The following is a 22,358-nucleotide window of genomic DNA, read 5'->3' as shown; positions in this document are numbered from 1 at the left end:
ACATCGCACGGTGATGCCCTCCTAGTCTCAATAAACAACGCTCAGAGAGCATATCATGTAATATATGACTGACTGTTCATGGCAAATCCGGCATTATAGGTAGTTTTTGGTAAAAGGGGAAAAGAGAAAGTTATGCTTTTTAGGGGCAAAAAAAGGGCGTTGGTTGTAGATGGAGCTTATTGTAGTTTTGAACAGGATGAACCCATTGTCGCATTTTACTTTGAGCTTGAGGGCCGAAGTTTATTTGGGCTTTCTTTTTAACATTTTCCCAATATGGACGATGCCTACGGTTCAGCAACATTTCCTGGTCCAAACACACACGGCCAGGCAGTCGTTTGGCATTAGGTCATGGGCCAAGACTTTAGACTCCATCAAAGGAATACAATTAAGACCGTCACTTATATTGTAGCAAATTTTGGTGAGAGACAAGAATTGAACCTTGACCTTCCGCACCACTGAGTTGGTGGTGACCATCAGGCCAAGGCCTAGTGGCCATAGGCCGAGATTGGATAGCCCAAATTGAGAGTCTGTCTGGCTTTTTCTGCAGTTCTTATAAAAAATATACTATAACGATTTGAAATTTAAAAAAATAATGATTGAAAAATATATTCATAGAAAATCTAAAAATTTTTTAAGAAAAAATGACAATCCAAATATGACTTAAATGTTTCATGTTTGTTAATCTTCTGTCTCGTTCTGACTCAAAAATAAACAAATTAAAAGTTTAGTATTAAAACCAAACAAATCAGGATTTTGCATTAACCTAAGAACACCATGCATAAAAGGTCCATCACAAACTCTTCATTTGATACAGCTTTATTCGCTGAAATTATGAAACTAATATTTAATACTACTGAATTACGGAGTTCATTTTGTGTAGAAAACACAAGGTCAAGGCCTTAATCCAGCTGAATTTATACATACAATTACTTTCTCAAATTAATCATAACTGGAGGGGGGAAAAAGTGCACAAATCCAAACCATTCCACATGTTTTGCTGGCTCTATAATGAAGTGAGAGTTTTAGACCTTTCAGGGACTAGTGGGCGAAATGTGTCATATGACATTAACAGATCAAGCAGAAAACCGGGAATTCCAATGCAATGGTGGTGAGCGAGTTTGAAGACGTGAATTGTTGAAGTCATAAAAGCCTGAGAAAGAAGACTGGGAACTGAGAAGAAGACGTGACTAAAGCTGAGTCAGATCTACTGTACATCATGCTCAGCCGGGATTAATCCGTACTAAGTAATTCAACGTGTCCACTAAAATTCAACTATTTAGGGTACTGTACTACGTTGATGGTAATCAAAGGTTGAGCAGGCAACGTGCAGTTGATTAATGAGCCCTCATGCTGACGGGATAATAACCACCGGAGAAAACTCCCCAAGCTACGGATTCCATTTGTCCATTTCCCTATTCCTTTCTTTCTGGCTTGAACCTTGGACAACTTGCATTAATTTAGCAATTAGTGCTAAGTACACGGCTTGAATAAGCGTGCCACTTGGTTGTGATGAACTCTTCATTTATTGTCCTTTTAAGCTTTCTGCCCCCTTTAAAAAGTACACGTTGATTTGATTTAATGAGGGTATAAAATGAAAAAAAAAAAGATAAAATAGTTCAAAACGTTGGTCATTTTTTAAGAATTGAATTTTTTCATCTTTTACTTTTAAGATATTAAATTTGTGTTAGTTACAAATTTAAGTTAATAAAATTTGATTCTAATTTAAGTTTTCAATTACTTTTTAACCTGAAATCACCACGTAACTCGTATGTAATCATTTTTTATGCACAAAAATATTACATGCCACTTTTTTAATAACAAAAATGAATGTGAATTTGATCATATTCTACCTTTTTAAGAAAAGGAATGAGGTTCGGATCAAATCAAACTTTGTTAGAAACAAAAATGAATATGAATCGGGTCAACTGATTAACTACAAATGGGATCTAATTTTTTTTTGTCTCTTAAAAAGTAACTATCTATGAGTCACGTTATGGACTTAGAGTAAAAGTGGTCAAAATCTACATTTGGACCAAATTTTATTGACTTGTTTTTGTAAGAGATATAAAGTTGCAATTTTAAAAGTAAAAAATTAAAATTTTCATTTAACAAAATATGTGGGACATTTGAATGATTTTTCCCAAAAAAAGGGTATATATGGCATTAAGTTACATCAGTTTCAAAAGTAAGAGAGTATATTTAACAGTTTCTCACGTCATTTAATTGCATTTAAATGCGAAAATAAATGTTTTGCTTTGTAAAAAGAAGCACATAGGGTAAAACACAGCCACTTGGTATTTATCCTTGAACTCGAAGTCAGTGGTTTATTCCTTCCTTAGAGATATATGTACTAAGATAGTGTAGTTGGAAATGACACATTCAAAGAAATGTAAATGTTCATGTCCTGTATTCATACTGATACATGAGGGGTGAAATCAACTTTCTTGATTTTGAAATATACCTGGTTCATTAATAATTACATTGCGTTTGATCTACTTATACGTGTATATCAACATTTGAAAATGATAAATAAGTGCAGTTGCTTGGATTTGAGTGGTTCTTTAGCATGCTAAGTACTCATTTACGGTTGCAGTGATTTTACCAAAATGTTGAGTAAATGCAGTTTGAGGGGTGTTCGGCGACAAGCCAAGGCACTCCAAACTTTACCCCAAGTTTGTTCGACATGTGATATTTTATCTGAACTAAAAGGGAGTAGAACTGTAGAAGATGAAGATAATGATCTAATTAATATACTTCTTGTCCTTAATCCTTGTACATTTTTTTTTTTAATTTTTGTACTCCTCTCTTTAGCTTCCTCCTCTCTTTGCTCAATTATTATACTTACAAATAACACTAACCTTCACTAACCTTTATCATAATCAACAGATAGCTTCTAGAGGCTGTTAGAGTAGCCTTCCGGTAACATTTTTCAGTTACTTAATATTTTTTTCGTACTATCTAAGTATAAGATTGAAATATTATTTGAAATAATACGTGTTTACGTTCCCTCTATTTGGTATATAAGTGGCACAAATGGTATTTGACTGGTTACCTATTGAGACGCTATAATCATGCTGCAATATCCATGCACTACAATAGTCTAGCTAATGTAGCGTGGGTGGTCCAAGAATGTACATATATTACTTGACAAATACTCCTGTCAAAGCTAAGATCATCATTGATTGGAAAAAAATATCATATATAACTAGATAAAAGTTCAAAGAAAATTCAATCAAATTTCAAAAACTGGGAGGAGGTCTTCATAATCACCATAAATTTAGGGGAAGCCAACATAATTTGGCCTTTTTCATAAGCTGCAAACCCCTCGGGACCTAAATTCCCTTTGATTTAACACTTTTGGGCAACTGTAGCAAAAGAAGAGCCAAAGGAGAGGGAACTTGTTTCGCCTTTAATAGCTCTCGGTAGTATCTCTTTTGGTTTTCCACCCTTGAATTCCAAAGCCCCTTTCTTTTCTTTTCTTTTCACAAACAAACCACTCATGTCTCTGTCTGTGTCTTTTATTCTCTCTCCTTCTCTGCACCTCTTATTGGTTGCGTATTTTCCAACAGTCCCTCTTGAGTTGCTCAAATAGGTGGGGAGTGGTGCCAGTAGTCCAGTACTACTTGCACTAACACTTAATCACTCGTGTCACCAAATCCAACCCAAAACAATTACACACAGTAATAGTGAATGGCAGACACAGACAAATGTACAAATCCAAAGTCCAAATCAACCAACCAAGACAATCAAGGCAGCAATAAATTCTTTTTCAACCAATCCAAAAAACATTTGTCTATCCTTTTACTCCAAAACCTGATTGGTGATTGGTGGGTCTTTCTCAGACAGGTCTTCTTTCTACTCATTTTCTCTCTCTGCCTGCTGCTTCTCTCTGGATCTAAAACTAAACCAATAACAATGGCCGCATGAACAAGTGTCTGTTTTTCCTTTTTCTCTCTCATTAGGGTTTGTTCCCTTATTCCCCCTCTAAATTTGGCAACATGCCGCCATTTATTTTCTAACCTTGTCTCCTCCACCTTTACTTCTATCCCTCTATTTTTAGAAACCCTTCTTGTCCTTTTTAAACTTTGCGTTGTATGCTGGTTTATTCCTGGATTGCTCAAGGGGTTTGGATACCTTTGACTCTTGGTGACTTTTTGATCCCATAATATCCTTTTCTACCATGGCTAGAGAGAAGATTCAGATCAGGAAAATCGATAACGCAACGGCCAGGCAGGTGACTTTCTCAAAGAGAAGAAGAGGACTTTTCAAGAAAGCTGAAGAACTTTCAGTTCTCTGCGATGCTGATGTTGCTCTCATCCTCTTCTCCTCCACTGGCAAGCTTTTTGAGTATTCCAGCTCCAGGTAATTGATCGGTTAATCTTCATCAGCTAGCTCCTGTATGTATTTCTGGTCACGAATAGTTAGTTAGCATATCTAGGCTCTTATTGAATTTTGTGTTAAAGAAATGTAGGAGGTGGTGGAGCATTCATTGGAGAGACTGAGGAAAAGAACATATAGTACTATTTATATTGATGTTGGTATTCTGAAAGGGTTATAATGATTGATAAATTTTGTCGGGGAATCATTCCTCTAGTGAATCCGTGGTTACTGGTTTCAGCTAACATGGGCTTTTGATCTTATGGTGCCAAGTGCCAGCATGGTCATTTCAGGTTTTCTCATTGTCTAGGTTATTTTCTGCATATCTATGTTCTTTACGTTTTTCACTTTTATGCTATAGCACGAATCAAGATTGCTTTTTTGCTCGTTTCATGAAAATATTGTTGTGTCTGTTTTGATTCTCTAAGTGCAGATGATGGTGTGTAACGAGAAAAAAGCTACTTTACTTTTTTTGTGTCGTTGATATATTGTTGTTTTTGTTAGAAGATGTGGAGAGAAAATAAGACAGAGAGACACCGAAGACATTTGCTTAGTTAAATATTGGTTATGGAAGAAAATAAATATATTAAATTATTCCTTTTTTTTTCCCTTTTTTGCTTTTATATACTGATCCAACTGAGGAAGATTAGGCAATAATTGGGCCGATGTCTGCGTTACATGACGCTAGAGATGACAAATTTGCAGAATTCTGATAATTATCGCTCGTGCCCCAAAAAGATAAGGGTGGTTTCTGCCAACTTTAAAGATAAGGGAAAAATTACTTCAAAATGTCTTTTTTATTTGATTGTCAAGTACGTTTTTTACTTGAAAATGGTTTCAAGTACGTTTGTTTTTTATTTGATTGTTGTTCATTGCAATGTAATGAGTGAGTTCAGCTCTCTCTAAGGATGCTAGATCTGATAGATGTGAATTGTTGGATGCTAAATTATTGGACACTGACTGGGGAAGGAAAGTAGGTATAATTGATTAAACAATAAGACAAAAATTTCCTATAAGCTAATCTAGTATAATGTTTGTTGTCTCGTTAAACTTTTAATTTTCTTTTCTTCAAAAATAATTAGGAATAATTCCTTTTTTCTGTGTATAATGTCTTCAAAAATAGTTGGGAGTTTTCACATGTGATATGCTAGTACTTCTTATCGAACACATTTGAAACCAAGTGATTTTGGGGAATCAATTAAACTCGTTGTAGAAGATCAATTTCTACGGATAAACTACTGTTTCAAATAAACACATTTCTGCAGATGTACGTTTATGAGCAGTGGTATGCTTTAGTGTGTATCAAGCACGAAGGCAAATGTCACTAGCTGTTTTTGCTGGTTTCATGCACCTACGTTTTAACTGATTCATCTACAATCAATTTGCAACATTTCCATTGGTTGATTCTGAATTAGATGTGGTTTTTAGTATGAAGGAAATACTCGAAAGGCACAACTTACACTCGAAGAATCTTGAAAAAATGGAGCAGCCGTCGCTTGAGCTGCAGGTGAGTTTCAAGTGGCCAAGCAGCTGATGCTGTATTTGTCATTCCACGATGATTCTGCACCGTTAGAAGTTATGTATGATTAACATGAACGATCCTCGCAGTTTATGTGAACAGTCCTTGTAGATCAGTCTAAAATGGTTCTTTTGAAGGGTTGATACTACACTTGGCAATTTGGTTCCTTTTTGCATAGATTTGATTTGTAAAGGAACGGAAATCTTATTTGATGCAGCTGGTGGAGAATAGCAATTGCTCTCGATTAAGCAAGGAAGTTGCTGAGAAAAGCCATCAACTGAGGTCTGTTCTTCTATGTGTTCAAATATGTTTTCTCTTTTTGATGTTCACTGGCATCTATGAAAATTTAACATTGCCAATTCAGGCAAATGAGAGGAGAGGAGCTCCAAGGATTGACTGTTGATGATCTGCAGCAATTAGAGAGGTCGCTTGAAGCTGGATTGAACCGTGTGATAGAGAAAAAGGTTACAACTTCTTTCCATATATATTAATGTTGAAGGTATTATAATTTTGATCCTTCATTTCCTAGTTTGGATACATATGCCTTACAGAATTTAGTTCATTTGTTCAGGGCGAAAAGATAATGAAGGAAATTAATCACCTTCAGCGAAAGGTGAGAAAATTTTTGTGCTTCCACCATTAGCTTTGACCAGCATTTGCTTTTGGTACATTTCCTTTACTCCTATATTTGGTGTCTCTGCTTCTTAAATTGCCCTTAAAAGAGAAACTATCCTCCGTACAGGGAATGCAACTAATGGAAGAGAATGAGCGTTTGAAGCAACAGGTAAGTACAGCCATGGACCTCTGGGATCTTATCTTGTGGATTTCTTCCTACCCCATTACCTCGTTTGTTTCTCTGGTGCACGCCCATTATGGCAGCTTCGATTGTTTGCCTGAAGGTGATGGAGGTATCCAATGGAAGCGGGCAAATGGCAGCAGATGATTCAGAGAACGTTCTGTACGAGGAAGGCCAATCATCTGAATCGGTTACTAACGTCTGCAGCTCTACCGGCGGTCCACAAGACTATGAAAGTTCTGATACCTCTCTCAAATTGGGGTAAGGCCATGATTCCTACAAGCTATTGACAACACAAATATCTTAAAAAGGATTCGGGGACATGTTACTGTCATATTTGTCTTTTTGTTGTTTTGGGGATTCAGAATGACTTTATTTGCATCACAGATTCATACAGATCAATGATTAAATGATAACAGCAACAGCTATCTTTCCTAACCTTCTCAGTCCAAATTCTTGGAATTTGGTTTTTGCAGGCTGCCATACTCAGGTCGATCGGAAAAGTAAAGCAGTATGTAACACCAAAACGGGCGAATGTGTTGTTGGTGGTCACATTGCATGAAATAAGATGTAAAAGCTAACCAGCAACTTCAGATTCTTGATTCAAAACCAAGCAAGCATATTTAAAGAGAGGGAGGGAGTTGATGAGACTGTAGATGATGAAACCATAACTATCATTGACAGTAAAAATGGGATGCATTGCTAACCAGTATTTCGAGACTTTCTCATTCACCGCTACTATTCAATAACTTTAATAGATATTGCATTTAATAAATTGAGGCCTCTGCCATGGCTATTCTGTGCTAGCTACTCCTTTCATTTGGTTTTATTGATCTCACTTTTGATAAACGCTTGTACGTTGCATAATATGAATTTCAGGGAGCCATTAGTGATGGAATCTATAGAAAAACTTAAAGAGTGAAGAAAGTTTCACTTGACGGTAAATTGCTTAAATAGAGTTCATAGAGGTTAAGGCTTATCTTCTTCTTTTTTTGCTCCTTTTAAGGACACGTTGCTTGATTAGGGCTTATTAACCCATAATAAAAAATACATTGGAGATGCCTTTCATCTTAACCAAGTTTTAAATCTTAAAATCCTAACAGGGATGCTTCTTAAAGATACTTAAAGCATGTCTAGGTATTTTTTTAAAAATTTACTTGGAGTATATGTTTTTTTTTATTACTGTAATTTTTGGAATTGAAGAGCGTGAATGGGAATGCCTTTCATGAAAATGAGACTACAATATAGAGCATGAATTTAATAGGAGGTTATTTAGAATAATACTTTGACAAAAACTGCAACACTTTTTATGATATAACGTGTGTCAGATAAAGAATAGTTAAAAATAATTAAAAAAAATGTTTGTAATGCATTCAAATAATTTATTTTTTTGCAAGTAAAATCATATCGAACCAGTTACTTTTCTAGGAGTTGGCTTCCTTATGTTAGCCATGCCTTGCTAGTTGCCACATCTCCATGCAGTGAAAACTGCGAAATTCAGTGCTTGCTACAAATATTAATAAACCCTTCTGATTTCTGAAAGTTGTTGCTTCTGTGGTCAAGAAGAAAGAAACCCTGCATCAGCTTATTTCATTCCCTGATAATGCAAGTACCACAGGTAACTGCCAAATCTGTAAAACTGATGAAGTAACCATTGCCATCTTTTTTTGACCCCAAAAAAAAAAAAATTTATTGCCATCTTTTAATTCGTTGCTGTGTCACTGAACCTGCAATTGCTGATTTATTAGGCAGTTTTTAGCCTTTGCCTTTGGGGAAGTGTCGACTGTGTTGGAAATAAATTCGACTGCAATAAGTGTAGCCTGCGTTACTGAGCCCGTACCCGACGTTATCCACTTGTCTTGGGGACCAAGAAAATAAACAGCAACGAATAATGAATGTACAGTTATATAAGTTCTAGTGGGGTACAGGGTTCACTTTTTGTTTAGATTCATTTGGAAGGAAGAATCAAAGGGCAAAGAGTTGTGCTTTAGGGGGTATAGAAATTTAGGACTTCTCCCTCCATATAAGCAAATCCATCATAGCGAAACTGTTCAAGAATTTAGTGATTCCGAATTGAACACAATGAATCTAGAATAAAAGAACCCTGGTTTGGGACAAAAAGAAAAAGGATAATTTCAGAAACCTCGGTTTTTGATAATTGCAGCCACCTTCGGTAAGGTTTGAAAACTGATAGTAGAAATTTCTCCTTAAAAAGTATGTTTTGGTAACAATTAATGGTGTAAGTAAAAAAAAAAAAAATCCAATAAATATCGAATATCATCCCTATGTGATATGTTAAAACAAATTAAATGCTAAAAAGTCAATTATTACTATTATTCGTTAGACGAAAACTTCAATTTAATTTTTTGCAGGAAAATTTAAGTCATGTTCCGAAATCTTTCTTTTTTGGTACTTCATACATTCTTTTTTGGTACTCATTTTCAACTTAAAATTTGTTCCATAAAGTTTATCATAGTGTGTTTTCATAATGAATGTTAGAAAAGGTAAGTGTAATTTTTCAAACTTTAGAGAGGGTGGCCACAATTGTCATCAATATCAAGGGAGGTTTCTAAAATTATCCCAAAGAAATAAATGTTTAGGGTTGAAAAAATAAAATTCAACTGCGGTGTGGGGGACGGTGCTGGTCCCAATACCAATCGCACGAAGAAGAAAAGGAAGAAGGAGCCTTTTAGAACTGTTTAAGCGCTTACTCTGGTGGCTGGAATAGATCGATCGGTCTTCTTCGTTTCGTAATTTATTGCGCTTGTCCACAATTGTGCGAACATGCTCGTGAGAGGTGGAACCAATATGGGATTCGTTACTCACACTACAAATCAATTAGTAACAGAAGTGTGATTTGTATTAATCGGCTCAAATCTATCAGAATCACCTATTTTAATACCTCCACTCCCCCGGCCATGTCACAAATTTAATCGACTTGGCTCTATGTCACAAATTTTTGTTTTTACAAGGGCTCTAGTTCACACGAATCCATCATCAGTACATATCAAATTTACGTACCGTAAAAAAAAGATGTGCTGTTCCCTTTGCACCGACAGGTTCCTGCCTACGATGTAATTAAACCAGTGACTTTCTAAGGATTCTGAAACGTCAAGGACTATGAAGGTGACTTCCCCTCTGTTCTCCGTGCTTTTGTTGTACATGCTTCATATATAGATTTGACTCCACTGGCTGTGCTGTGGCTGTGCATGTCTTCGTTTGCTTTTGTTGTTTTCACACGTTTCATATGGGAGTTTTAGTGGGCTAAGCTTTCGGCTAAAACAGCTTGGATTCAAAATGGACGAATGTCGTTGAGGTGAAAATTCTTTTCTCTTCTTGTAGCACATGGCTTGATTTTACGTCCCTGTTTAGAATGGACGTTGTCTGAGTCTGCTGAACTCACAAAGCCCATTTGACATCCCAGAAATTTGAACATTAACAACATAACTAAGCAAGGGAAGAACTTCAAAGCTTCAGGACCTGCTGGGATTGGCTGCCGGAAAACTGCTGTTAGAATTTAGAAATGGCGGTTGATTTGGTTCAGGAATGGCACAATTAGGAACTGTAACCATTTGAACGACTTCAACCATAGATGGTCTTGAAGTAGCAGAAGCTTGACCGCACAAAAGCCCAATTTTAAGCACATTCCATGCCTCTAGCGCTGGAAAATTCCCTTTCAAACAAGGATCGACTAATTCCTCGAGTTTATCCGTTTGGTAAAACGTCCAAACCTGGGCCAACAGTAAAGAACAATTTTTGTTCATCTTGTCTGAGCGAATCTGAACCCTTTTAGGCTTTAGCAAGTTGAAATGAAATGTGGTGATAAGAGAATTGGATCTTTACCGTTTGCAGAAGTGAGCCAGAGTCGTCCTTGGAAGCATAATTATGCTTTCTACCACAGACGATCTCAAGAACCAAGATGCCGAAACTGTATACATCAGCCTTCTCCGTGAGCTGTCCTTTGACAAGGTATTCAGGAGCCATGTATCCTCTGTAAACAAAGCCAAAATCAAACGTTCATTTCAGCAAATGATTAAAATTTCAAACATGCAATCTGGAGATACGATGATGTTTCCTTGTTCATCTTGATTGCATTTGTTGACAGTGGAGTAAAATGCTAATCGCAGTAACATTTTCTCTTACAAAGTCCCTGCAAGTTCAGTGCTAAGGTGAGTTCTGTCCTCGGCAAAATGCCGAGCCAATCCAAAATCTGCAACTTTAGGAGAAAAATCCTCATCAAGAAGCACGTTGCTGCTTTTTATGTCCCTGTGGACAATTCTGATCCCGGCTCCTCCATGAAGAAAAGCTATCCCTTCGGCTGTTCCAATTATAATTTGGAATCGCTCCTTCCAACTTAGAATCTTAATTCTGTTTTCATCTGCAGAGTGATTTGTAAGTCTACCATGTTAAGGTGCACGCTGCATTGCTACACAAACTTGTTAACCAGAATATATGGTCTAATAATGTTACTAACCAAAGAGGTAGTGATCGAGGCTCTTGTTGGGCACAAACTCGTAAACCAGCAAGCTCTCAGGACCTTCAATGCTACAACCCAAAAACTTGACGAGGTTTTTGTGCTGAATTCCATTGATCAGATCCACCTCATTGAAGAACTCTTCAACCCATCGACTGGTACTAAAGAACAACCTCTTTACAGCAATTACTTTTCCATCCGGAAGAGTTCCTATATATACGGAACCAGCTCCTCCTTGGCCTATTTTCATTCTGGGATCGAAATAGTTTGTTGCCTTCTCTAAGATTTCATATTTGAAGTACAAATATGACTTGTTGTATGCATGTGAAATTCGGGCTAATTTTCTCTGTTCTGCATCACCACAAAATGAAACAATTTGTTACGTTTAGTTGAAAAAAAAACACTGCATTAGAAATCATCTTTACTTACGCCTTGGTTATCGATCATCTTATCATACCTTGAATGGATTTTTTGAATCTTGCGTAGAATGCATAGGCAGCGAAAAGAGAGAGCATAGAGAAGGCCACAACAGACGAGCCTATAGCCACTCTTTTTCCCCATGTTGAGGGTCCTGAAAATAACCAGAATGTCAACAGGAACAAAACAAGCGAAGCTGCGAAAGAAATTGCTGAAAGAAGAATAATTCTAACAAAGTTTTAATTCTGAAATTTGATAGCTCATAAGACTATTGGTTAACACAAAAATGTAGGTTAAGGCAAAACAATTGGATAGTCTTGGCAAGAAACAGAATCGATAGAACACTTCTAACTGCAAAGATAACACCTTTAATCGAATAGAATATATTTGAGCAACTCTAAACTCAATTTGGGATCAATTCTCTCTTCATCACAAACTTTTTGTACTGCATACAACAGGTGCGATAATTCATGGTACTTACCTGCAATAGTCTTAGGCGGGTCATTATAGAATTTCACAGTCGAATACCTCAAATAACAGCCAGCATCCATCCCACGGCCTTCCCGGCTAGGCAAACACCCTATAGCATTTCGACTTGCCTTTGTTAAACATTCTTTACACCCTTGTTCGCTTAAAGTCTTCCAACACTGCGCCAAGCCAAACACTCCATTCAACCCCTTTACAGCAAACCCTCCATTCTTCAAAGCAACTGAAGTTACTTTATCAATCAACTTTACAACATTCTTTCCAAAATTCTCTACATCTTCGACACTCAGAACACCAGCTGATCGGCTGCTGCAATTTGATATACCTTTTGTTGTATCAACGCTTTCATCAAAGAAGTTGTAGTTGTCAAAACGCAGGAAACATCCGTCCATATAAACTCGACCTGATGCTGCACGGCCGCAAGCTTCATGTCTAATACCTCGACTCGTTAGGTAGCAAAAATAGCAATCAACCGGAGCAAGATCTTGGTAACATTGGGCTAAGGCATAGAAGGATATATTTGTCTTGTTCCCTGCATAAAGACCCCAGCCGTTTTTAATCACAAGAGATTCTATCTCGCCCATCACTTCAGATTCTATCTCTTCCACCACTTCAGAAGAACGGGGAATGTTGTAGCTGGTGTTTATCGGTGCTATATTCTGGCCACAAATCAGGCCAGCTTCGTGAAATTGAGGATTAGCAAATGAGAGGAATGGGAAAAATTTCAGGACGAAGATCAGCCCTGAAGCCAAATAAACAGAATTTGCGCTCGAGAACTGCATGTAGTTGATGAACTTGGATAGTTTGATGATTATGGCGTCGAGAAAGAGTTTGGTTTGCAGTTAAAAGATGTTTAATTAATTGCACTAGTACACAATTAATCTAATCACGAGGTCTCATAACATTTGCTGCATACTCCTACCGCATTCAAAATGAAGAACGAAGAGCAGAGCAAAGCAAAGCAAAGTGGAAAATAATCCTACAGCATTTAAATGAAGAAGGAAAGCAAAGGCAAGTCAATAAAAGCAAGTCAGCCTAGTAAACAAAATTTTCTTTTTTCGAAGTTTATTAAATTTCTGCTCTTAAGCCTTACCTAGTTGAATTTTCAACGTATATGAAGTATTTCTCCGTTCGTCCTTCCAGCTTAAAGCAGGAAACTGAAACTGCCTTTTGTCTTTATTCCCGCATTCTACTGATGAACCTATTTTGGTATTCATGCTTGGAATACCTACCAGTTTAATTAGGAAGGTGCCCATTCCATTCAAAACCGTGTGTGGAAAAAACTCAAAAAGTAGGTAGGGCAGTATTCTGCTACAACTGTTTGAATTAGTTATTTTTGGAGTGTTCTTAAAAAATTTTATTGTAACAGAGTTTTTAGAATATATTTTGCGATATTTTTAGAAAATATTTTGAAATATTTAAGAGTAATAGAGTTTTTAAAATATTTTTTAAATATTAAAAAATTTTAATTTCCTTTTCAAAGTACTTTTAAAAAAATTTTATAATATTTAAAAAATTAGTTTTTGAAAAACTCTCTAGATCCAAACAGAGATGACCGAACCTCAAAGTGACTGAACCAAAACAGATAAATAACGGGCCACCCACGCTAAAAAGTCTTCTTTTCCTTATTGTGTGTGCAAGGCAAAGTGCAGCCGACCATGACTCGTCGACGCAATCCAGCAGACACGTCTCTCATCTCACTCGCAAAGATGGTATATTTAGCTCACAATTCGGGGGGCTGGTAGCTGTGTGTCGGTGAGGAATTGAACCCCCAAATCTTTAGCACCTATTTATAGCTTTGGACAGGCATCTCAAACATCTGAAAGAGAGAAGGCGAGCAAGTGCAATTTGGAGCCAAAGGGGCGAACTTTTTCTGATTGAGGAGCCAAATTTCTAGTTATGAAAACTAAGCTGAAAGAAACAACACCAGAGTGTACTAGAAAAGGGGAAAATACCAGTTTTCATCCCCAAACTTTGGAGTAAGGACACATTTCATCCCCCAACTTTTGGGAACGACACATTTGATGTCTGAATTAATAATTTTTGACCAATGTCATCCTCAAACGGCAATTTAGCTAATTTTTAATGGAACTAATCACGTAACATACCAACTCTTTATGAGAAGTTGGCAGGTTTTGTAGTATGTTTTGTACCAGCTTTTTATAGAAAAAATTGATTAAATAGCGCCCAAAGGAAAACTAGTATGTTTTTTATTTAACATAAATTAAATATGTGAAAGTTAAAAAAAAATATATAAATTGCCCATAACATACCAGTTCTTTATGGAAAACTGGCAGGTTTTGTAGTATGTTTTGTACCAGTTCTTTATGGGAAACATACCAGCTCTTTATAGGAAAAATTGGTTAAATAGCGCCCAAAGGAAAACTAGTATGTTTTGTATTTAACATAAATTAAATATGTGAAAGTTAAAAAAAATAATAAATTGCCCATAACATACCAGTTCTTTATGGGAAACTGGCAGGTTTTGTTAAAAATGTGATTTAAATTTACTTAACGGTCATGTGATTTTCACGTGACCAGTTCCATTAAAAATTGGCTAAATTGCCATTTGAGGATGACATTGGTCAAAAATTATTAATTCAGACATCAAATGTATCGTGCCCAAAAGTTAAGGGACGAAATGTGTCTTTACCCCAAAGTTTGGGGATGAAAACCGGTATTTTCCCACTAGAAAAGACCATGCGAACTGTGTCAATTGCCAAGGCTATTGTCGGACGACTAAACTTAAAAAAAGTGTTCTGAAGTATGAGAAAGACAATTATCAGACCCAAAGGGCTCATATGGTAATTAATCTTGCATCAGGGAAAACTAATAGTATGATTTAGGTAATGGGAAAACGAGGGAATATATTGTCTCAAACTTCCGCGTGACAATTTAATAGGAAAACTACATTCAGTAAGTTGAATAGATGTCAAAAAAAAAAAACATAGATAATTCTTGTAAAATCATAATTTAAAGCATATATCAGTTCCAGGAATCTACTCCTTTTTCGATTTGGAGAGAGCTTTCTTCCTTTGCCCGAGCATATAGGTATACATGTGAGGACTGCCTGCATGGGACAGCAGCGGTTGTTGATTAATAACAGCAAAGAGAATACAAATTGATCTTTTGTTTTTTAACTTTGATGGACCAGTATTTGGAGCCAATAGAACAAAATAAACAATCTTTAAGGAAGGAAAGTCATGCCTGGTACATAAACACCAAGAACGACAAATGCAACATAATAGTAATCAAATGAGAAGTTCCACTTGTTGGGCATCAATACAGAATATTTTGCGGATTCCTGCAAAAGAGTTCACGAGGTCAAGAAAGTCGATTTCTTTTAAGAAAGCTCTCACAAACTTCTACAAACTATTTCAGCAGTACATGGCCATGCGTGAAGCATCGTAGAAATGAAATACCCAGAAGCATGGAATACAGCACATGCTGATTACAGTAAATAACAAGATGAACTTGCAAAAGGAAGTATTTCAATAGTGAGAGACTACTTTACAGGGATTTCGACTACCAGGAAATTATGTCTTATTCTGTTAAAACAGATGCGCACCCAGGAGACATGTACAACTGATTAGGATATCTGTTTATTGTGTTCAATGACAGAGATTTGATAATGAGTTTGAAGCTATAAAAGGGAGTTCAAACAAACTGTCAAATTACTGCTGCATGGCAAAAGAAATTTAGATTTGGGCAATTATTTTAAAGTGCAATACAATTCAACGGCTTAAAAAGTTTCTAGGTCTGCTGTCGTCCAAATTTTTAACCACTAGGCAAAGTGAGCTTAAATGTTCTGCAAGAGACTTCACCATAACCACTTAACGATATTGCAATCCATGTCTAGATTAGGAAAATGTTCTGCTGAATGCTAAAACTCTCAAAAAGTCCATCACTAGATGAGCAAACTGAGAACACAGATGATTCTACAGGACTGCATCATCAACCTTATGACAATCACACAAACTAAAATGTACAAGTCATTCATTCTATGACAATCGAGAAGTTCTTTCCATTGGCAAAAATGTAATTCTGTAGTATGGTAATATGTAATAAGAGTGCTAGGGGCATTCAACTCCTGCTGCACTGGATATCTCCAATATTAACTAGCCAAACAAGAGACATTAAGGGCAATGATTGACAGTAGATTAGCGTAATTTGTTACAGGATTTAGTTCATTACCTTGATAAAAGGTAAGGCATTGTATATTAAACCGACCTCACTCGTGATGCCCGTTGGGTACAGCAAGAGGAAGGTGCTATACCTGAAGCACACAGTTGAATAATTAATGAGACTGATAAACACCATGGCTTCCATATCACAGTTGCATGGTTCATACCTAAGCCACAAAAGCCATGAAGGTGCAGAGCCAAAGGCTTCCTTTGTCCCAAAAAATGAATATCGGATAATCTGAAGTGTAAGAAAGTAAATCATTCTCAAGTGAGATTGATTTTCCAACAATAAATAAAATAAAGTGAGGCAAGAGATTCTAGAGTAAATGCAAACTAAACGCACATGAATATGAAAGGTTTACCTCAGTGATAGACCAGCTAATGACCAAACTGCTAACAAGTACATGAGTCCTAACCTGTGAGGTGAAAGATAGATTTTTGTAATATAAAATTCTCTCACCATTTAAGGGAAAAAAAAAGAGGAGAAAACCTATTAGCATCAATGGCTCAAACCTCAGGAAAGCTCCACAAAATTCCCCAAGCTACATATAACCTTGAACCAATCTGTGGCAGCGTCGCAGAAACTGGAGATCTAACCAAGCCTTTTGAAGGAAAAACCATCAGTTTGTTTTGATACAAAAATCTACAGTGCTATTATTAGCTTATCAGTGAGTCCACTTACCAACTAGACCATGAATTATCTGCTCCATATAAAGCATACAGGATGAAAAGGACAGAAAACAGAAGTTAGGTACATATTAGATTTGACAGGTAAGAAATGGAATCCCCATTTGTAAACTAAATTTCATCAAAATTGTAAAGTTACAATAGACAAAAGGATGGGAGAACTGCATACTATGTACCGGGGCGTACATTTATCATATCATCCACAGAAAACAGGTTGAGCATTTGTATGAAATTGCTTATCTCATAATTCTAGGATCAAACAATATTCTTTCTCATATGTACAAACCCACTATGAAGCCCCAGAGAGTCTCACATCGACAAGAAGATTTTTATCCAAATACTTCTGAGTAATAATATGTTTTCTCTAGTGGCATAATAACTCTTTGATCAAATTTTTATGATTTCAACTCCTCTAGTTACTGAAAATCCTAATAGTCTACTAAGCACAAACACTCCAAGACAATACCTCCTCTGACTAAAATGCATTTGACAGCATTGACAGTATACAGCAAACCAAAGTAATTTGCTCTCAGCCTCCATTACTCACTTTCTCAGTACACAACCACCACACATGGAGCAAGTGCCTCATCCTTAAATCCCAGAAGCGTATCTGATATCAATCAGCTCAAGTATTTCACTAGTACACGAAACAAACTGCTCAAGAGGGCTGCGTAACGTTCTGCCCGACCAATACAAGGACTTAGCTCTGTCCACTAGATGGCATTTTATTTATAAGCTACATTATTCCACTAAGTTTCAAAGATCATACATTCCCATGCCTCAAGGAAATACTGGGTACTAGACGTGGGCAGCCAAACTCATTCAATTTTACATAAAGGTCAAAACTTGTAGATATCCTAGTAAAATCTTACACCAGTAATGTCTCCGCATGCCCATTTAAATATAAAACAAGACCAGAAGTTTCAGAAAAGAAAATAAAATTAAGAAACCAAAGGAATCACCTCTAAGATGGCAGCAGATTGAGCTAGAAGCAGAGGCTTCTCAACGGCATCGTAGACGTGTTGGTGCCCCGACTCCTTGAGGGTCTTCACAGCTAGAAAAAACACCTGCAGCCTGGTAAAAAAAAATCAAATTGAAACCAAGATTTAATTGCAGAAAGAAAATTCAATAACCGAAGGAAATAAGATCAACTCCGAAGAAGCGAGTAAAAGAAGAATTACCATCCGACGAAGACGGTCCAATTGTAAATGGTGAGGTATAGGCGTTTCAGACCTGATAAAACCCCTGCCATCGGACAATATACAGCCTGCTTCCTCCTCCTCCCCCTCAATCTAGAGAGCTATAGATACAGAAGAAGTTCGGAGATTCCAGTGTAGGACGGCGGAGAAACTGAGGGAACCTTATCAACTTCTCGAGGTAGAGAAATGAAGAATTCTACTAGTAATAAATAGCAATAGTAATGGAGGACTGCCGGTTGGGGCGGGTGGTGAATACACAGAATTGGTGAGTAGTTCAACTGCCAACTGAACATATAGAGACAGTTGAGGGCTGGGATCTGCTGCAGCCTCCTTGCTTCGTAGTCGTAAGCTTCAACTGCCAACTGAATCTGTTTGATGATTTGAAGCCCGTACTAAAATAGTACTAGCATCGCCACTAGGAAGTTGGGTCAAAAGACGACGTCGTTTGCAAGTGTTTCTTTCTTTCTTTTTTTGAATAAAAAACTATTTTATTACTCAAAATGCTAAAAATTGTCAAAAATATTTGCTGAAAATATTTTTTTTGAATCTCGTACTAAATACGATTTACTTGACAAAAAATTTTATTACTCAAAATGCTGAAAATAGTCCATGATTTACTTGGCATGACAAAATTGAGTGAGAGGTTTTCGCATAAATATGCAAATTCACGTTCAACTTTATTCGCTTCCCTTGAATCTAATTTATACTGCATTTGAATTTTAGGACAGTATGGGCTGTGGCCCAATTAGGGATGGATGGGTTGATATCTCGATTTTTGCTTTCAATTGTCAGTATACTTAGATTGAGGCCCAAGCGATTGTGTGTGAATTTGGGTAAACCTAACCAGGAAGTGAGTAAGAATGCAGAAGTGTACAAATTATATTCCTCCAACGCTGCAAAAATACTTTTCAGGCCTGGTCTAAAATTAATCCATACATCCGATTTTAGTTTTTGATTAGAAAATAGCTTTTCTTTTTCTCGTATTTTTAGTATTCTGAATTAGTGTAAGCTGCTTTTGGCATTTTTGGGAGATTAAAAAAACCAGGGTCTTTTCTCCTTCAAGAGCCTCCCCATCCACCACTTTGGGGCATGACGGAATCGGAATTAGCAAACCTTGACGACTGCAATTGTAATGGGCCTAAAGCCTTCCGAATGACCCCAAAAAAAAGGTCCGAAGCAGAAAAATAAGCTCTTTTTTTTTTTTGGATTATGATTCTACTCTAAAAATCAGTAATAAAACAGCTATTTGGTTTGGATGAGACTGTCTTCCTTTTAACCCCTTATACAACTCAGCGCGTGTTTAATAAAACTGAAATCTGAATCTATTAAGTTATTGAATTGTTAAGTATTTAAATCTAATACATTCAATGATAAATGAATAACTTATCACTTAATTTTGGGAACAAATTTTCTCTAAGAAATTCAGTGCTACTTAATTAATTTAGATGTTCAATTTTTTGTTATCAAACGGTCCAAATATGTTAAGATTTAAATCTATTAAATTTAAGTACTGAATTAAGTTATCAAATAAGATCTCAATTGAATTTTTCCTTCTATGTAAAATATGATAGTATAGATGTTGCCAACTAATTAAAAAAAAAAAAAGTAAGTATATTAGCCATATAACCATAATACCGGATAGTGTAGATGGAAGCTAACCAGGTTGCTTTAGTTTCTTTTAAAAATATATTTAAAAAATAGTATAGATGTAAACTAAATCGGTTGCTTTAGTTTTTCTTAATTATTTTTTTTTTAGTAAAAGAGGGTGGAATTTAAAAAGTGAGGAAGGTAAAAGGAGGATTTGAACCTAAAACATCTTATTTCTCATATCTGAATCTTAACGACTAGACCAAAGGCTCTTTGGTTATGTTGTTTTAGTTTATTATTGTGCCACAATCATTAAATGAATAAGTAAATTGTGTAAACCTTTTGTCACAAAGAATCTGCATTGGAACACACACTTTCTTCCTTTTTGTGACACAATCCTTCCATAGCATAATTTTGCAATATTCAAAATAGCATATAGGATATAGGTTGTGTTTGGATTGCATTTTTCATGATTTTTCATGGAAAAATTACTGTAACGAGTTGATGTATATGAGAGAAAAAGATAATAGAAAAATATAATCACAGAAAACGACATAATTTTCCGATAAAAAATCGCAATCCAAACAAGGCTTAACATTCTTTTTTTTTTTTTTTTTACACCAATCTTGTTAAAGATCCATCATGATAAATTGTTGTGCGCTCTATGCAACTCATGGGACATTAAAGGGAAATGAATCTAGACTAGGGTTTGTTTGGATAGAGGATTATTTGTCAAAATTTATTTGCTTACATCATCATTACAATTTCCAATACACCTTTTTCTCTTTTCAATTACCTTTTTATCTCACATACATCAAATCACAAAAAATGTTACAATAAAAATATCTCAAATAATTTACAATCCAAACAGTCAGAATAAGCCAAAATCTACAGCGATACGATGGAGGCAATAAAATATTAACTCAAAAAAGTAAGTAAATGTCCTTTTCATGATTGGATATCGATGATAAAAATATATGTACAATTGAGAGAAATCAGGAGGCGCATCATATTTTTAAGAGATTTTGTGATCCAATGCTTTACGCCAGTGTCCTTGTTTTGCCCCCTCAATAAGCTTTTAATACGATTTCCTTTCGTTTTCCAGCTTGTTGCAACGTGGGTTGAAACGGAGAACTTTTCTTGATGCATTGTACGTGCCTCTTTTCTGAAGGGTGAAAATCACGGGGATAACTTAAGTTTAATTAAAAAATCACAACAAGTTTAATGCATTTTATTCTTTTCATTAACTTTTAATCTTTCTTCAATGCGCAGAGGACAACTGTCACTTCTACGTCAATTTCCATCATTTCACATCTGGCCAATAATACAGAAGAAATGGGAAAGAATGACAGCATCCAATTGTGAATTATTTGCTCATCGTTATCTCCTACGTGAAAGGGGCGGGGCATCCACCTATAAGCTTATTGCGTCAAGAGCCAAAAAATTTGTTTTAAAAATGTAAATCCTGTGGCAATATTCTATGTGCATTATTAGTACAAATTAATTGACTTTTCTAGGGGAGGGTTGGGTTGGGTGGTACGGGGGAGGGAGTGTAAGCAAGAGGTCTCGAATTCGAGTCCTTCCGCTTGCAAAAAAAAAAAACAAAAACAAAAAATTGACTTTCCTAGTAATTTGTCAGCTTATTTTTGCTTGAGTATGTCACTTGTCACATTCCACAATTAGTCATCGGTGGAACATATTGAGGAGCATCGTTAATACTACTAGTACTTAGTAGGACGATAATATGTACGTGTAAGGCTGTACATTAGCTTGTAATCCTTGCGATTACAAACGGTAGAGGATGAAGCTTTCTTTTATTTACCTTACTTGTGTTTTGTGGGGGTTGGCTTGATAGTTGTTAAACAATAATGACATCACGTATTGCACCGCCATAAAGAACACCAAACAACGATTCTATTTCGATCGTCACTACGAGTCTTTCAGAACCAACGATGATGAGTCGTTTAAAGAGATTTTACAAATTATCAATTAATATAACCTTCGCAATAGCGATGTGCCACGGAAGTATTATATGAATAAAAGGCACATCTCATTATTGCAAGACCAAGACACACGCTGTCAATGTATCAAGCGGATGATAATGGTTCTTTATATTGCTTACCTTGGCGTTTTAGCTGGCATAAAAGAACTTAAATCATCCTTTTGTGATTTGATGAAATGCTAAAATTTGTTAAATCATTAACTTTGTGTAACTTTGATTTTTTGGTGTATGAAATGGGATTTATAGGTAAGTAGTATTCTATGTTTGTTGACAGTCAAGCATCTTTCTTTTTGTTGCATTTTTTTTTCGATAACGATAACAATTGTATAATTTAATCTATCCTATTTTACAGGACGAAAGAAGCTAAAGAGACTATGTAAGAACTAGCAGATAGGTATACAGACCTAATTAGATCAAAGAGATACTCTGATACCTTTATTTAAGTTTTATTCACGATAAATAGGGTTCAAATTCTGACCTACAATTCAAAAAAAGGGATTTTTCACTGATTAGTTCCTCCTTCGGATTTTTGTTGCATATTTTGTCGTAATGTTTGTTTGTGACTCTGAGGCCGACTAAACCCGCCAGAATTCTTATACAGCAATTATAACCCTGTCCAATCCATGGTTG

At 36.1% G+C, this 22,358-nt stretch overlaps 3 protein-coding genes across 5 annotated transcripts; 1 reads left to right on the top strand and 2 right to left on the bottom strand.

Annotated features, from left to right (window-relative positions):
* The first annotated feature begins 3,713 nt into the window (after window positions 1-3,713).
* Window positions 3,714-7,498, top strand: LOC113699255 (MADS-box protein SVP). Its single transcript, XM_027219477.2, has 8 exons — window positions 3,714-4,362; window positions 5,806-5,884; window positions 6,114-6,178; window positions 6,261-6,360; window positions 6,468-6,509; window positions 6,639-6,680; window positions 6,796-6,953; window positions 7,169-7,498. The coding sequence occupies exons 1-8, from the start codon at window positions 4,181-4,183 to the stop codon at window positions 7,197-7,199; spliced, it is 699 nt and encodes a 232-aa protein (XP_027075278.1). The 5' UTR covers window positions 3,714-4,180; the 3' UTR covers window positions 7,200-7,498.
* A 2,032-nt stretch (window positions 7,499-9,530) lies between these two features.
* LOC113698108 (cysteine-rich receptor-like protein kinase 42) lies at window positions 9,531-14,781 on the bottom strand. 3 transcript variants are annotated; one of them, XM_027217799.2, is made up of 7 exons: window positions 13,163-14,781; window positions 12,065-12,601; window positions 11,624-11,737; window positions 11,167-11,517; window positions 10,836-11,070; window positions 10,536-10,683; window positions 9,531-10,423 (listed from the first exon to the last, which is right to left on the bottom strand). In XM_027217799.2, exons 1-7 carry the CDS (start codon window positions 13,323-13,325, stop codon window positions 10,166-10,168), a joined length of 1,806 nt encoding a protein of 601 aa, XP_027073600.1. In that variant the 5' UTR covers window positions 13,326-14,781; the 3' UTR covers window positions 9,531-10,165. The 3 variants fall into 3 exon arrangements, with proteins under 3 accessions (XP_027073600.1, XP_071913843.1, XP_027073599.1); XM_072057742.1 differs by having other exon boundaries at window positions 12,065-12,845; window positions 13,163-13,270; XM_027217798.2 differs by having other exon boundaries at window positions 12,065-13,295.
* Window positions 14,782-14,910: 129 nt separating this feature from the next.
* On the bottom strand, window positions 14,911-18,504 carry LOC113700105 (very-long-chain (3R)-3-hydroxyacyl-CoA dehydratase PASTICCINO 2). Its single transcript, XM_027220566.2, has 9 exons — window positions 18,122-18,504; window positions 17,903-18,014; window positions 16,936-16,954; window positions 16,767-16,855; window positions 16,616-16,669; window positions 16,421-16,491; window positions 16,264-16,345; window positions 15,277-15,373; window positions 14,911-15,139 (listed from the first exon to the last, which is right to left on the bottom strand). Exons 1-9 carry the CDS (start codon window positions 18,190-18,192, stop codon window positions 15,069-15,071), a joined length of 666 nt encoding a protein of 221 aa, XP_027076367.1. The 5' UTR covers window positions 18,193-18,504; the 3' UTR covers window positions 14,911-15,068.
* Window positions 18,505-22,358: the final 3,854 nt, after the last annotated feature.

The sequence above is a fragment of the Coffea arabica genome, chromosome 7c, assembly GCF_036785885.1.
Source record: "Coffea arabica cultivar ET-39 chromosome 7c, Coffea Arabica ET-39 HiFi, whole genome shotgun sequence".
Lineage (NCBI taxonomy): Eukaryota > Viridiplantae > Streptophyta > Magnoliopsida > Gentianales > Rubiaceae > Coffea > Coffea arabica.
This window is presented reverse-complemented; position numbering and strand designations above follow the sequence as displayed.

Coding starts and splice junctions, on each gene's coding strand:
- LOC113700105 (XM_027220566.2), bottom strand. CDS start 18,192: ATGGCAGGGGTTTTATCAGGTCTGAAACGCCTATACCTCACCATTTAC. Junction 16,670..16,766: donor TTTTGTGGAGCTTTCCTGAG/GTTTGAGCCATT, acceptor TTCACCTCACAG/GTTAGGACTCATGTACTTGT. Junction 15,140..15,276: donor TCTTGGTGTTTATGTACCAG/GCATGACTTTCC, acceptor TGTCCCATGCAG/GCAGTCCTCACATGTATACC.
- LOC113699255 (XM_027219477.2), top strand. CDS start 4,181: ATGGCTAGAGAGAAGATTCAGATCAGGAAAATCGATAACGCAACGGCC. Junction 4,363..5,805: donor TTTGAGTATTCCAGCTCCAG/GTAATTGATCGG, acceptor TGTGGTTTTTAG/TATGAAGGAAATACTCGAAA. Junction 6,361..6,467: donor ACCGTGTGATAGAGAAAAAG/GTTACAACTTCT, acceptor TCATTTGTTCAG/GGCGAAAAGATAATGAAGGA.
- LOC113698108 (XM_027217798.2), bottom strand. CDS start 12,851: ATGCAGTTCTCGAGCGCAAATTCTGTTTATTTGGCTTCAGGGCTGATC. Junction 11,071..11,166: donor CCTCGATCACTACCTCTTTG/GTTAGTAACATT, acceptor ATCACTCTGCAG/ATGAAAACAGAATTAAGATT. Junction 10,424..10,535: donor CTGGCTCACTTCTGCAAACG/GTAAAGATCCAA, acceptor CTGTTGGCCCAG/GTTTGGACGTTTTACCAAAC.